This window comes from Salvelinus alpinus, chromosome 6, assembly GCF_045679555.1.
Source record: "Salvelinus alpinus chromosome 6, SLU_Salpinus.1, whole genome shotgun sequence".
Lineage (NCBI taxonomy): Eukaryota > Metazoa > Chordata > Actinopteri > Salmoniformes > Salmonidae > Salvelinus > Salvelinus alpinus.
In genome coordinates, this window is record NC_092091.1 from 65,163,315 (window position 1) to 65,179,190 (window position 15,876).

Genomic DNA, 15,876 nt, shown 5'->3' on the forward strand with positions numbered 1-15,876 from the left:
AATATAGGTAAACGTATCGGTGCTCATCGGCCATTGGACATGAACATTACACAACAAGATGGAAATCGCAAATTCAACAATGAGTGGTTTGGAAGGAATCAGTCGCTAACTGCAAGCATTGCAAAGCAATCATTAGCCTGCTATTCAGTGGAGTGGCTGTGTGGTCCCAAGTCTAAGATTAAGGGTCTATTTTCCTAGTTTAAAATTATAAACATTCAACATTGGCCATGCTGTCAATGAAGCTTAATTTGTGCCGCGCATAAAACAACTGTTAACTCGGAACTTCAAAATCGGACTTTAGTGAGTTCAAGACAACTGGGAACTCGGGGAAAAACGAGCTATGACTGGGAAAATACGTTTAGAACTTTCATCCAACTCGGAATTGCACATTTCGGAACTCGGGCCTCTTTCTAGAGCTATGACTTGAAGATCACTGACGTCATCATGATTCTACCTTCCCCCCCTCCCCGAGTTCCCAGTTGTCTTGAAGGCACCATAAATCCAGAGAATGGCAGACTTTGATGACAAAGTTTGATGACAAAATTTGCCCATGAAAGACCGACGCGCCACCTTCCTGTTCAAGTGAGCACACCACAACAAGGTTAGTCCAAAAATGTCTTGTATGCTGCTGAATAAACTATGTAATATGCCAGGGAGATATGTATACTGTAGCTAAGAAAGTAATACTAAGTGTTGTGTAGTAAGCTGTTAGTAGCCCATGTGCCTCACCTTAATAATTTGATATATTTTAACCTCTTAATTTCGCCTACTGATCTGACTTGGTGGTGAACATGTAGCCTATAACCTGTTTTTGAGAAATATAATCATTGAATATTGTAAGAGCTTTCATTGTCTGCTTATATGCCCCCTTTATCTATCCTACAGTTCTGACTTGGTGTACAGGGAGAACACTGTAAGAACGGCCCATGTTCTGAATTCTGTTGCTGTACATTTCAAAAGTGCTAAACAAATAGATATATTGACTATGTGCGCCCTAGCTCGCTCATTAATGTCTTCATCGAAATTACGGATGGCCTCTTATCCGCTTGTCGTCCTCTTATGCCATAGTTTGTACATCTCAATTGTCAGTAGAAACCACATTAGTTTAAGCAAGTCAGCCATATCAGCTATGTTTTTTTAAGAGGCAGTAAATGAGGCTGAATGAACTGTTTCGCTGCCAGACAAGGCTTCGCTGATAGACAGGTGTAACAGTGGTAAGGTGTTGGGACTGCTGTTGGGACTCTGCTGTTGGGATAGCTTTATGTAGGCCCTAACAGTTTGTCACCGTTATAGTGCAATTAATGTATTTTTTTGTGTTGTGTTGCGTAGTGGCTTTGCTGGCATGCATCCCACATTTATTTATTTTTTGCCCCACCAAGATTCACATGCTAAAATCAACACTGAATGTAAGACATGCCTATCATTTCTAGAACGATGCAATCTTATAGAAATTGGAACGCAGGTTGAAAAGGTAGAGTGACACACGGATGTGGAGCAATCAAAACCAGGAAGCCGAAAGGCTTGTTTGATTAGCGGTTCGTATTTGCATAACTATAAAACATTGCCACATTTCGGTAGGCTATTACCACAGATACAAGTCTTTGCTATTACAGATAGGTCCTTGATATCCAGGATCCTGGGACATCCCAATGCTTACATCACCCCATTGAAGATGACATTTCAATGGTTAAGTTCAGGGTTGTGGTTGTTTGGTAAGGGTTGTGGTTTAAGGTAGGCATGTCCCAGGATTGCACAAATCATTACAGATTGTTCCATCATGCACGGAACCAACCAGGGGCAACATAACTGAACATGTTGTGAAAGCCAACCTCACTGATATGTCACCTAGTTTACCGTCACCATGTTTTGAACAGTGCTGCCTTTTGAAAAATGTTTTTTTTTTGGTAGCTCTGGGGCCTAATGCTTGTTTCAAATATTGACAAGAATTGTGTATTTCAGTCATATACTGCAAGTGATTTTCCATTTTACGCACAAAATACATGCATTAATTTGAGATGTGAAATATTTCAAAAGCATACTGTAGGCCTCTGCTGCTTACATATCCTGGAGGTGTCAAACTTTGTTGACTCAAGTGTGTTCCAGAGATAGAGATAGGTGGAAGCTGCTGAGGGCACAACAGGTCATAATAATGGCTGGAACAGAGTAAATGGAATGGCATCAATGGGCTCCCGAGTGGCGCTGTGGTCTAAGGCACTGCATCTCAGTGCTAGAAGCATCACTACAGACCCTGGTTTGATCCTGGGTTTGATTGGGAGTCCCATAGGGCGGCGCACAATTGACCCTGCATCGTCCGGGTTAGGGTTTGGTCGGGATAGGCCGTCATTGTAAATAAGAATTTGTTCTTACCTGACTTGCCTATTTAAATACTTACTTTTTAAAAATCAAAACACATGGAAACCATTGATTTATATACATTCCACTAATTCTGCTCCAGCCATTACCACAAGCCCGTCCTCCCCAATCAAGGTGCCACCAACCTCCTTTGATAGAGATATACACACACACAACTGACTGGTTCTGACCCACGCCCCTACTTTTTTTTTTAAGGTATCTGACCAACAGATGCATATCTGTATTCCCAGTCATGTGAAATCCATAGATTAGGGCCTAACAAATGTACTTGAATTTAATGATTTCCTTATATGAACTGTAACTCAGTTTATATAACTGTAAATCATTGAATGTTGAGTTTATATTTTTGTTCAGTATACAATACTCTTACATACTCTCACATCTGCTCCTGCAACGCCCTCTACTGCTCATCCTGTGTCTCCTTGACCTGCCGCCACTGCCCCAGTACTCTCTTCTCCTCCCTCTCTCTCTCTATGTGTGTGTGTGTGTGTGTGTGATTGTGTGGGCGGAGACAAGTGTGCTGGAGTCAGAGCAGATCCCCACCAGCTGCAACCTGTTCCATAATCAAGACCTCTACAAATACTCAGCCCTGCCACTTCCACAGTGCCAGATTGTAATCTCTGTTCAGTCAGTCTACGCTTCTAGCCGTTTGTTACTATTAGAGCCGGTTATCCTGTTATCCCTGTTTTCCTTGCCTGATGCTGTTTTCCTCTCCGCTACAGTTCCGCCTGCTCTGACTCTGGTCCTTGTCTCCAGTTCCACGTCTCGTCATCCAGCTACTCTGTCCTGGATTCCCCTCCGGACCTGCTTACCCTGTCCCAACCCCTCTCGCCTCAGCCTCCTCACCTGGTTTCCTGCAACCCACCTGAGCTTCCCCTGGCCTGCACTCCATCTTCCCCGTGTTTCAATAAATACCTTGGTTACTTCATCCCTATCTCCTCGTCTGGGTCTGCTCTTGGGTTGCACTCCGCGTAACACATATGGCATGAGAGGATGCTAAATGTTAAAATCTATTTTATTCTACTGCCATGTACCACTGTTCGTATTCTTATATTTTATTATTCTTATTGTTGCTGCATTGTCGAGGAAGGACCCTGGAATTAAGCATTTCGTTTTACGACGTATACCATGAGTATCCCGTACGTACAACTTAAAACTAGAGGGATTGAAATTATATTAATACGTTACATTTATTGAAAATGTGCATCTGAAAATACTTTACTGATTGTATTATTAATACCAGCCATGGGATATACCCTTTTTGCCAATGTTTGCAACACTTAATAGCAATAACCTATATCAGAGATGGGCAACTGATTGTGGTAGGGGCCCCAAGAAATGTAACTCATGGGGCGCAGTGGCTCGAGGGTCTGCGGCCTCCCTCATGACAGCAAAGTAAGTTTAAATTTCATTTTCTGCAATTCTGCACATTTTGATATGGAGCATAGAGAAAATATTTGGTGTTTTAAAGCAAGTTTGTAATTGTACACATTTTGCCATAGGCAGAGAAATTAGCATTTCTACAGCTCATTTCCTGCATTTCTACACATTTTGCCATAGGGTGGAGGAAAATGTTTGCGGTTTTTAATATAACTGATGATCAACGGGCCCCACCCCGGTCGGTAATTCGGTTGTGCTTACTACAAGGTTAGATAGCTGTCCGCTAGACTAACATACCAATCTAAAAACATTTAGCTGACAATTGAGTGAGGCTGAGGCACAACCAAATGTCGAAATTACACCTTGTGTATTCTATTATTCTAACTCTCAACAAAAGGGAGGCCATGAGTTGCCCACCCCTGCTCTATATTAACATAATGTGTGTTGTAGACAGCCTTGAGGTGACTTCTTGACATTCCACATCAGCCTCCTACAAAGAAGCAAAACTTGTTTTATAAAATAAAGTGGGACAGTGACGTGAGGCATGATTTGAGAGGCCGTAGAATAACTGCTCATTTACAGAGTATCTTATCGCTTTCTAACTTTTGGCAAGGTCTCCGTATCAAGAGCAATCTATGTAATATCTAAATTATAGCCTATGTTTTTATATCAGTTTTGGAGCAAAATAGAATGACTAGAGAGAAGATGCAGTGGTGAATACATGGACACAGCTGACCTCTCATGTCCATTTATGGTAACTACAGAACACATGACTAAAGCTGACTGATTGAATTCAAAACAATTATGAATACCTTCAATAGATTAGAATAAAAAAAAAAGCAATTAAGACCCAAGTTAAAGGTGAGTAAATGGAACTTAATTCCATTTGATGCATTTTTCTCTACTCGTATTCTGACCTTGAACTAATGCTGCATTCGTAACCAAGTCGGAATTGGGAATTTACCACATACGACTGGGAAAAATACACTTGAATGCCAACTGGTAATTAATTACTAGTGGGAAACTCGTCTATCATTCTGCGTTCTCCCACATGCTGACCTCTGACATCACCTACTAAGTCTGACAGCACAACTGATTGGCAAACGTACTGCAAATTGAGAAATCATAGACTAAACTGATTACAAATAAGAAGAAACTATACTATGACACAAAGATAAATGATATAAAGAATGATAGTAAAAAGCTTTGGAGCACATTATATGAAACTTTGGGCAAAAAGGCAAACAGCTCCATCATTCATTGAATCAGATGGCTCATTCATCACAAAACCCACTGATATTGCCAACTACTTTAATGATTTTTTCATTGGCAAGATTAGAAAACATAGAAATGACATGCCAGCAACAAATGCTGACACTACACATCCAAGTATAATTTACCAAATTATGAAAGACAAGGATTGTAATTTGTTATTCTGTAAAGTGAGTGTGGAAAAGGTGAAAATAGTATTGTTGTCTATCAACAATGACAAGCCACCGAGGTCTGACAACTTGGATGGAAAATTACTGAGGATAACAGCGGACAATATTGCCACTCCTATTTGCCATATCTTAAAATTAAGCCTACTAGAAAGTGTGTGCCCTCAGGCCTGGAGGGAAGCAAAAGTCATTCCGCTACCTAAGAATAGTAAAGCCCCCTTTACTGGCTCAAATAGCCGACCAATCCGCCTGTTACCACCCCTTAGTAAATGTTTTGCAATAATTGTGTTTGACCAGATATAATGCTATTTTACAGTAAACAAATTGATAAACTTTCAGCATGCTTATAGGGAAGGACATTCAACAAGCACAGCACTTACACATATGACGGATGATTGGCTGAGAGAAATTGATGATAAAAAGATTGTGGGGGCTGTTTTTCAGACGTTAGTGGGGCTTTTGACATTACCAATCATAGTCTGCTGCTGGAAAAACATATGTGTTATGGCTTTACACCCCATGCGACATAGTGGATAAAGAGTTACCTGTCTAACAGACCACAGAGGGTGTTCTTTAATGGAAGCCTCTCCCACATAACCCGGGTAGAATCCATAATTCCCCAGGGCAATCTTTACTAACGACATGCCACTGGCTTGGAGTAAATCCAGTGTGTCTATGTATGTGAATGACTCAACACTATGCAAGTAAGCTACAGTTAGTTCGTTTCAGAATGGGTGGCACGGAATAAGTTAGTCCTAAATATTTCAAAAAGTAAAAGCATTGTATTTGGGACAAATCATTCACTAAACCCTAAACCTCAACTAAATTTTGTAATGAATAATGTGGAAATTGAGCAAGTTGAGGTGACTAAACTGCTTGGAGTACCCTGGATTGTAAACTGTCATGGTCAAAACATGTTGATATATCAGTAGCTAAGATGGTGGGGGGAAGTCTGTCCATAATAAAGTGCTGTTCTGCCTTCTTAACAACACTATCAACAAGGCAGGTCCTACAGGCCCTAGTTTTGTCTCATCTGGACTACTGTTCAGTCGTGTGGTCGGGTGGAACAAAGAGGGACTTAGGAAAATTACAATTGGCTCAGAACAGGGCAGCACGGCTGGCCCTTAAATGTACACGGAGAGCTAACATTAATGATATGCATGTACATCTCTCATGGCTTAAAGTGGAGGAGAGATTGACTTCTTCACCACTTGTTTTTATCAGAAGTGTTGACAAGCTGAATGCAGCTTGGACACCCATGCATACCCCACAAGACATGCCACCAGAGGTCTCTTCACAATCCCCAAGTCCAGAACAGACTATGGGAGATGCACAGTACTACATAGAGCCATGACTATATGGAACTATTCCATACCAGGTAACTGATGCAGATTAAAAAAAATAGATACAAATACACCTTATGGAACAGCGGGGACTGTGAAGAGACACACACACAGGTACAGACACACAAATACGCACACAAACACTACCACACGCACTCTACACATGTAATATTGTTGTATGGTGGTATTATACCTTGTGCATTGTAGATATGTAGTGGTGTAATAATGTTATATGATGTACTGTTTTATATGTAATGTAAGAACCTTAATGTGTCGGGATCCCAGAAAGAGTAGCAAAGGGATCTCTAATAAATACAAATACCTACTAAGGAAATTACCCCGATAACAGCATTTTCTGCAGTTAAATGCAACAACAAAACATTATTTATAAAAAGCAATCTATTAATATGTTTTTTGAACACTATCATTTGTTTACAAGCATGATAGCTGTACTTGTAGTTTATGCAGCTTGTTTGTCATTAGCCAATCAGCGTTTCTCAACGAGTTCAAAGCACGTGACTGCATCCAACTGGTATTTACGACTTCACAACTGGTAAATTCTCAGCTCCCACTTGGTTACAAAGTCAGCATTAAGCATGGGGCAACGCATGTGCCAGCCAAGTATTTGTTTGGGGTGGAGATCACAGAAATGGGGGTGTGACTTTGACTTAATTTCCCTCATAATTCCTCCAGTTTTACACGCGAAGAAACCATGAATAAGGTCGAGCAAACCTATCGGTTCCAAGTGTAAAACATATACTTTCTCGTTTCAGATAAAAATAACACCATTCTCCATAAACTGTCATTTGGGCCCACCTGTTTTGAGACCCACATTTTTAGCAACCTCCAAAAATGTAAATGAACCCTTGCTGGGAGATTTGGAGAGACCTGCTCAGTCAGTCACTCGATAATATATTAATACTCTCGCAATCTGTTGATTCTATTCGATTAGATAGATCAAAATTGTATGTTAAACATCGCAGCGTAGTTGAAAGATATATGGAGTGTAAAAATCCCGAAGAGGGTAGCCAGCAGAGATAGGTGGGATGGGCTGAGGGAAATCAAGGGTTGGAATTTAGAACTGGAGATGAGTGGGAGTAAAGTTACTGATTGAGGGGTGGGGACTTATAATATATTTTTAAAAAGCATATCAACATGACAGGCATTTCCGCCCCTTTCCTACAGTGAAGTATAAAATGCTGTGACCTTATGCATAATTGTAATTGTATGGCCTTTTATCTAGCAGTGATGAAACTTGGAGACGCAGGCCAAATGGAGAGGCTACTGCAGCCTGGCGCATTTGATGACGCGGCAAAGCTTTGCCTAACGACAGTCGTGCCAAATGAACCTTTGGGAAAGAGGATACCTATTCAGTTGTACAACTGAAATGTGTCTTCCACATTTAACCCAACTCCTCTGAATCAGAGAGGCACCCGGGGGCTGGCTTAGTCCACATCATCGGCGCCCGGGGATCAGTAGGTTAACTGCCTTGCTCAGGGGCAGAATGACAGATTTTAACACCTCCTCAGCTCAGGGATTCGATCCACCAACCATCCGGTTGGTTGCTGGCCAAATGCTCTAACCGCTAGGCTACCTGCCGGCACTCTCAAAATGTTTTAATTGTATGCCCCGACGACTTTGACTGTTTCTTACCATTTCTATCATGTTAAATATTAGTCACTATCAGCATCGACTGTCAGAAATAACCACACATATTTAACTGCCAATGTATCATTGTTTTGTTTACCTTAATTTGCTTTGTCTGTAAAGGCTGCCACGTCCGTGTGGTTCTTGCTGAGGGTCACTAGTAATAGTTGATCATGTTTAATGTAAAACAAAAAAAATGAACATGTAGGCTGATTAAATCATTATGGAGCGCAGACCAAGCTGTATGTTTGTAACAGTTTGAACCATCATCACACAATTCCATTCAAGTGCAGGCAATAGGCTAGGGTATACTATTGTACACTATTCTCCCTATTATTATTCTTTCTACACTGATCTTCCAACATGACCTTGGGTTGATGAACTGAATGGGGCAAATTTCAGAATGAATGAAACCACTGAATGAATGAAACCCTATTTTTCAATGAACCTTTAGTATTCATGAAAACGTCCCTAAACATACAACAGTGTTTTGAAATCTATGCATGGGTTCTCAAACTGAGATAAATATCCATATGTTTTGACGGCTATCTTTCATTGATCTCCATTCTGAAAGCATTCTCCATAAGGCTACATTCTAATATTGTGCAGATCAAAATCAAATGAAAAGTACACCGCATTTAAAGGACACCCCCAGAGGAAGTTTCTGCCACTATTTCGATGTAATTTCCTGTCCTAGAGATAAACATCAACAAATGGGGCACTGACAACTTCGCCACAGATGGAAACCACTGGACTATCTTTGACTTTGCCATCTATTGTCATCTCCAAAGTTTTGACATTGTCCGTAAATTGCGGCTGCGAATCCGCTATATAAATAGTTGAAGAATAAGATGAAGATCCGGAAATATTGAACAATGTTTTTCTATATTGAACAAAAATATAAACGCAACACGCAACAATTTCAAAGATTTTTCTGAGTTACAGTTCATAGAAGGAAATCCATCAATTGAAATAAATTCATTAGGCCCTAATCTATGGATTTCACATGACTGGGTCGCAGCCATTGGTGGGCCTCGGAGGGCATAGCCCCACCCATTGGGGAGCCAGGCCCAGCCAATCAGAATTAGTTTTTACCCAAAAAAGGGCTTTAGATCCAGCAGAGCAAGAAGACAGATGTGGAGGTCTTGGGCTGGCATGGTTACAAGTGGTCTGCGGTTGTGAGGCCGGTTGGATGTACTGCCAAATTCTCTAAAACAACGTTGGAGGTGGCTTATGTAGAGAAATTAACATTCAATTCTCTGGCAACAGCTCTGGTGGACATCCCTGTAGTCAGCATGCCAATTGCCTGCTCCCTCAAAACTTGAGACATCTGTGGCATTGTGTTGTGTGGAAAAACGGCACATTTCAGAGTGGCCTTTTCTTGTCCCCGGCACAAGGTGCACCTGTGTAATGATCATGCTGTTTAATCAGCTTCTTGATATGTGGTAGAGCAAAGCCAAGTCAGACGGTGCTCATGGTTCTCACAGGGGAAGTGAAATGATAGGCTACATGTAACTATAAATTCCTTGAATAAACATTTTGCGGGTGCCTTTTCATTATCTGGATAGACACTTGTGGTTTCTAGCTAATGTTACACCAATCAAAGCAGTAGAGCGTGTAGTGAAGCAAAACTTTAGTGGACAAAATCATTAATCTTGGGGCGACGGGGGAGTGGGTTTGTAAAACGCTATCATATGACGCAATTATACCATTTATAATATATATATTTTAATACAGACTGGATTTTTTATTTTATTTTTTATTTTATTTTTATTTTTAAATCGGTGAAAATTTACAAATTATCCAATGGATTATGATAATTTTCTAGTAAGAAAAGGAGGTGCAAAAAACATTTAATTTGCTCCTACTTTAATTTGCTCCATGGCTCAGGCGGCCAAGTGGAACAAAGGCTGTCATCTCAGTGGCGAAGAGGAATAACATTGCAGCTGTTTCTGATTAATAAACAATGCCATGCTGGTGGGTGGTAACATTAAAATAAAACCCAGCACTGAAACGAAACATAGGCTGAAAATAATTTGTATGTCATATCATAAGAAAAGACTGCATTCACATGGATTTGCACAAAGTGGGCAGTTTGGATTTGTCACTTCTAGCCCAAATATATCATACTTTGACTAAAACGATGACTTATTGAATTAAATCGTTGGGAAACACCAAGGGTAAGCTCTGGCCATCCTCATCTTTCAGCTCGAAAAAGTGGATTTCTACTGGTGGGAGCGAATAAAGGGATTGATGAAGATGAACAAACAGAACAACTCCCTGATCAAATTGGTAGGCCACCCAGTGGGTGTGTTTTCTGGAATTTGATCAAATGTATACATTGTGCACAAGGCAGCCACACCCACAAACCTTGTTACGCACGTGCATAGGGTAAGTCTGAATAGCACATACTAAGAAGTGCTGAAATCAAAATGTGTAAAAAAAGGCATACATTTCCTAAGACTGAATCGTCCCATTAGTGCACATGTAGACGAGTTTTGAAAACTCTTCAGAAGTGGGCACACAATCATCACTTTTGAATGAGCACCCACATGCATAATCATAAGTCCATGGGCGTCTTCTTGGCTGCTATCTCCATGTATTATCATTGTTAGATGTGTCATCATATAAATGCTCACACACGCCATACAATTGCAATATTTCATGTACTTTTTTCAAATTTTATTCATGTTTACTACATCATTTTCATTGGCTGAACTTCACAACTTCAAATCGTACAATCACGGGGACCAGAAATCTGAAAAACCCATTTAAGTATACACTTAATAAATTATTGTTCTTAAAAAAAAAAGACAAAATAAATTAACACAAAATAAATACTAATAAAATAATGATGGAAAATAAATAGCCTTACAAAAATGAGCAAATTATTCATGAGCCTCCGATATAGTACAAATCCACCATGCGATCTGGAGAGAGTGACAGTTGGAAAATTCCTTTTTCAACCTGATACAAACAAATCCAGTCTACTAGACCTGCTGTGTTTGACCTTTAACCGATAGAGGACCTAGAGGACAGTGTTCTGGAGGTTTCTGTGTCCTCGTCCAGCAAGGTGCCCCTGTGTGGCGGCTTAGCTTGGGTCTAGTCTAGTCTGATTAGTTCTCTGAGAATAGGCGACCTTGAACGTCCCATCAGCCCATTGGGCAGAACCAGGCAGAATCCCAGAATCTCTTTCAGCCAGAAAGGAGTCTTTATCCTCCATTTTGGATCTGATCCCATCGGGCAGAGGATCCGCAGACAGAACAGAAACGTAGCCCCAGCCCCCCCACCCCCTTCTCTTCCACTTTGTAGCCCCCACGTTGATGAGCTGGGGGGTCTGGGAGACAGGACCGCTAGCTAACTGGCTGGCCGCTTGCTGCTACAATGCACACGTTTGTTTTGTTTTTTTGTCGTGGGGGTTGGCGCCTGGTTCCTAGGAGCTGGCAGCCGCAGCGCTGTTGAATTTGTCCAGGACGGTGGCGTTGACTCTCTGGAACAGCCACTGCTGTGTCTCCGACCCAGGGTCGCATTTATTCATGAAAATCCTCTTATCACCGGGACTGCAGTCCATGCAACCGCTGCTCACCAGGTGGTACAGCAATTTATCCTGTATGTGTTGGCCCAGAGAGAGAGAGAGAGAGCGTGCGAGAGAGACAGAGCGCAAAAGAAAAAGCATGAGGTAGAGAGAGGAGAGAGAGAGAGAGAGAGAGCAGGAGGCAGAGAGAGAGAAGAGAGGGAGGAAAATAAGGATTGAGATAAATTATTCAAATAAAGTAGAGACAGGTAAGCCTGTCTCTGGCAGACAGGCTGCTGTTTAATCCTGCTCTCTCATCTCCCACTCCCTTCAAACAGATTACAGATGGGGAGCTGAGCATCTGACTGCAACAAGGTATTTCCTCCCTCCATTCTAATCAGAGTTTACTTCATTTCATGGAGTGAGGGGTCTGAATTTGGGAGTTAAACTAGGCTGAGAAATATGAGTTCAACACACAAGAGTTTTTAAACCCAGAGTTCCAACGGACCATTACATTACTTTTCTGAATGTTTATTCTTTGGGTTCATCCTCCCTTGCATGACAGAAAGGGAAAAGTAACAAATTCAGCTGCAAAAGAAAGAGGAATTGAAGGAAGTACGAATCGTTGAAAACTGACAACACAAAATGAAAATACGTGTCTGGCTTCCAATAATAATACCCAGTGATGGACTCAAACTGAAAAGGGATAAAGTTGTGGAGAAAGATGAGGAGGTGGAGAACGCCTCAGAGGTACTTGGCAGTCATTTTGTTCTCGTATCATGCGTCCGCCTTCCTGATTTTACAATGTTCACACAGCCTCAAGCCAACCTCAGCCCTTTAATAAGCAGCTATTGCATCTGTGTAGCTTGAGTTCAAGACCTGACTGTGTTGTCTTGCCACAGTAATGGAGGTGGCAAACAGATCTGGGACTCACGCTGGCATCTGTGCACCTCAACCTCATTGAGTCATTCTAGTCAGAACCTTAAGAGAGATGGGACTGTAATGACATTCTGATTTTGCGCTGAGTAAACATTCATCTCTCCTCCCTAAACGATGTGGAGGAAATAGGAGTGGTGCGACGATAAAATAAGTCCCCTATTACTTTCCTCTACCTGGAACGCAGCAGTAAAAACGCGGTGTACATCTTTTCTGTTTGATGACTTTGATATTGTGTTGTGACTGAATACATCAGGCCTACTTTCCTTTACTACAGTGTTTACGTGGCTACGTATGGACATTTCCCTGGTGTGTAGGACTGCTATCAACGCCATTTAGTTAGATTGCCTTGCGGTGGCTGTGGAATAACCACACAACTTATGAGTTTTAGCTACCGTCCTGTGGCTGTGGTAGTAATCTGAATGATGAGGTGTTTGATGTGGTGTTATAACAGTAAGTTACCAGGCTTTCTGTTGATTATTGATTATTTATTGATAATTTACATTCCACATGGAATATAAAGCCAAAACAGAAGTAAAGTAAGTACCATACAGATACAATATAATCGTGTTCTATTTAATTCTGTTTAAAGTTACCTTCCTATAGCGCCAGTGCTGGTTGCCCTTCATGCCGTGGCAGTCGTACAGTGTGACAGGGGAACTCTGGGAGATGGAGTCAAAGCAGAACTTCCTGGTGTGGAGAGGATCCCCTGGCCTGATGTCCTCTCTCCAGCCAAATGTAAATATCTGAGTACAAACAAGTACACAGGCACAACATGGTATCCAAGTTCCGTTATGAGATTCACAGTATGACTACCCTAAAGGTCATTTTAGAGGCGGATGAACATGAGGACAAGAATGTGGTGATGATCTGTTCAGATTTAACAGTAAACAGCAGGAAAATGAGTTGCATATGAAGCAATCGCCGGCTACAGTACCCTAAACTTGTTTTGTATTAAAGGAAAATGCTGGCCAAAAATGATCTTTTGGTATTTGTTTCATTAGTCCATTGTTGATATACTACTAATATGTTTTTCATGTCAGCAATCAGGTTTTCAAGATATATAACTTTCAAAATACATAAATAATGCCAGTATGATGCAAAATTATAATAACTGCATCATACCAGCTGTATTGCTGTATTTTGAAAGTTGTATATCTTGATTGCTGACAGGCAAAAAACATTTTGGGACTATATCATGGGTGGAATCTTCCTTTTAGCGTAGTTCTGTGTATTTCCTATGTTATGGTTCTTTTGCGAGACTAAGTGTTGTGATGGCTGTTTTGCAGACAGCACATGTTGCAACTAATCTTTAATCAAACGATTGAAATGATCATCTTTAATCAAAGGATTTGCAGGGTACCTTCCCAAAAAGGTATTTCTTGCAAGGGGCAGTTCAAACAATAACATTTGGAAGTTATATTCCTTAAGTATCAATGGGTACATATAATTCATTTAAAAGTCACAAAATGGATGTAGCAATTGCAGATTGCTGCTTTAAATGGGGCTCCCTGCCTAAATAAAGGTTAAATAAATAAAACATACTGCTACAGTATGACTCATGGAGGGGCCATTCATTCCTGACTATTACTGACTGACTGACTGAATGATTAACAGGCCGGACTCATGGAAGGGCCATTCCTGACTAATACTGACTGACTGATTAACAGGCCGGACTCATGGAAGGGCCATTCCTGACTAATACTGACTGACTGACTGATTAACAGGCCGGACTCATGGAGGGGCCATTCCTGACTAATACTGACTGACTGACTGATTAACAGGCCGGACTCATGGAGGGGCCATTCCTGACTAATACTGACTGACTGACTGATTAACAGGCCGGACTCATGGAGGGGCCATTCCTGACTAATACTGACTGACTGACTGATTAACAGGCCGGACTCATGGAAGGGCCATTCCTGACTAATACTGACTGACTGACTGACTGATTAACAGGCCGGTGATGTGCTATAGTATAGACCACACCCCGCTATACAGTATAATATAGTATAGACGACACTGTACCATACAGTTTAGTATAGACTAAACCCTACTATATAGCACAATATAGTACAGACTACACCCCGCTACACAGTATAATATAGTATAGAATACACCCTACTATACAGTATAATATAGTATAGACTACACCCTACTTTACAGTATAATATAGTATAGAATACACCCTACTATATAGTACAATATAGTACAGACTACACCCCGCTACACAGTATAATATAGTATAGAATACACCCTACTATACAGTATAATATAGTACAGACTACACCCTACTATACAGTATAATATAGTACAGACTACACCATACTATACAGTATAGACTACACCTTACTATACAGTATTATATGGTATAGTCTACTCCCTACTATACAGTATAATATAGTATAGACTACACCCTACTTTACACTATAATATAGTATAGACTACACTGTACAAAACAGTTTAATATAGTATAGACTACACCCTAATATACAGTATAATTGTCAGGGTTGTCGTAAGAACTCGACCAAGGCGCAGTGTACGTAGAGTTCCACATCTTTAATATAAAGTGAAACCTAAGCAAAACATGGTGCACATGTACAAACACAAAATAATATCCCACAAACACAGGTGGGAGAAATATCTACTTAAATATGATTCCCAAATAGAGACAACAATTACCAGCTGTCTCTAATTGTGAATAATACAAAACACCAACATAGAAAATATAAACTAGAACAAAACATAGATTTTTTTTTAATTTATTTAATTTATTTAACCTTTATTTAACCAGGTAGGCAAATTGAGAACACGTTCTCATTTACAATTGCGACCTGGCCAAGATAAAGCAAAGCAGTTCGACACATACAACAACACATAGTTACACATGGAGTAAAACAAACATAGTCAATAATACAGTGAAAAAAAATAAATAATAAGTCTATATACAATGTGAGCAAGTGAGGTGAGATAAGGGAGGTGAAGGCAAACAAATATATGTATAAATAAATAAAAATATAAAAGGCCATGGAGGCGAAGTGAATACAACACAGCAAGTAAAATAAAAACTAAAAACACTGGAATGGTTGGTTTGCAGTGGAAGAAAGCGCAAAGTAGAGACAGAAATAATGGGGTGCAAAGGAGCAAAATAAATTAATAAATAAATACAGTAGGTAAAGAGGTAGTTGTTTGGGCTAAATTGTAGATGGGTTATGTACAGGTGCAGTAATATATGAGCTGCTCT

General features: G+C 40.5%; 1 protein-coding gene across 2 annotated transcripts in view; it reads right to left on the reverse strand.

The window, feature by feature from the left end:
* Nucleotides 1-10,832: 10,832 nt before the first annotated feature.
* The window catches only part of galntl6 (polypeptide N-acetylgalactosaminyltransferase like 6), a 256,754-nt gene continuing 251,710 nt past the window's right edge, over nt 10,833-15,876 (reverse strand). For both annotated transcript variants that reach the window (XM_071407443.1, XM_071407442.1), the window contains exons 12-13: nt 13,229-13,378; nt 10,833-11,789 (exon numbers count right to left, since the gene is read on the reverse strand). In XM_071407443.1, coding sequence (XP_071263544.1) covers nt 11,616-11,789; nt 13,229-13,378 — 324 coding nt within the window. In that variant the 3' untranslated portion in view covers nt 10,833-11,615. The remainder of the gene's footprint in view (nt 11,790-13,228; nt 13,379-15,876) is intronic.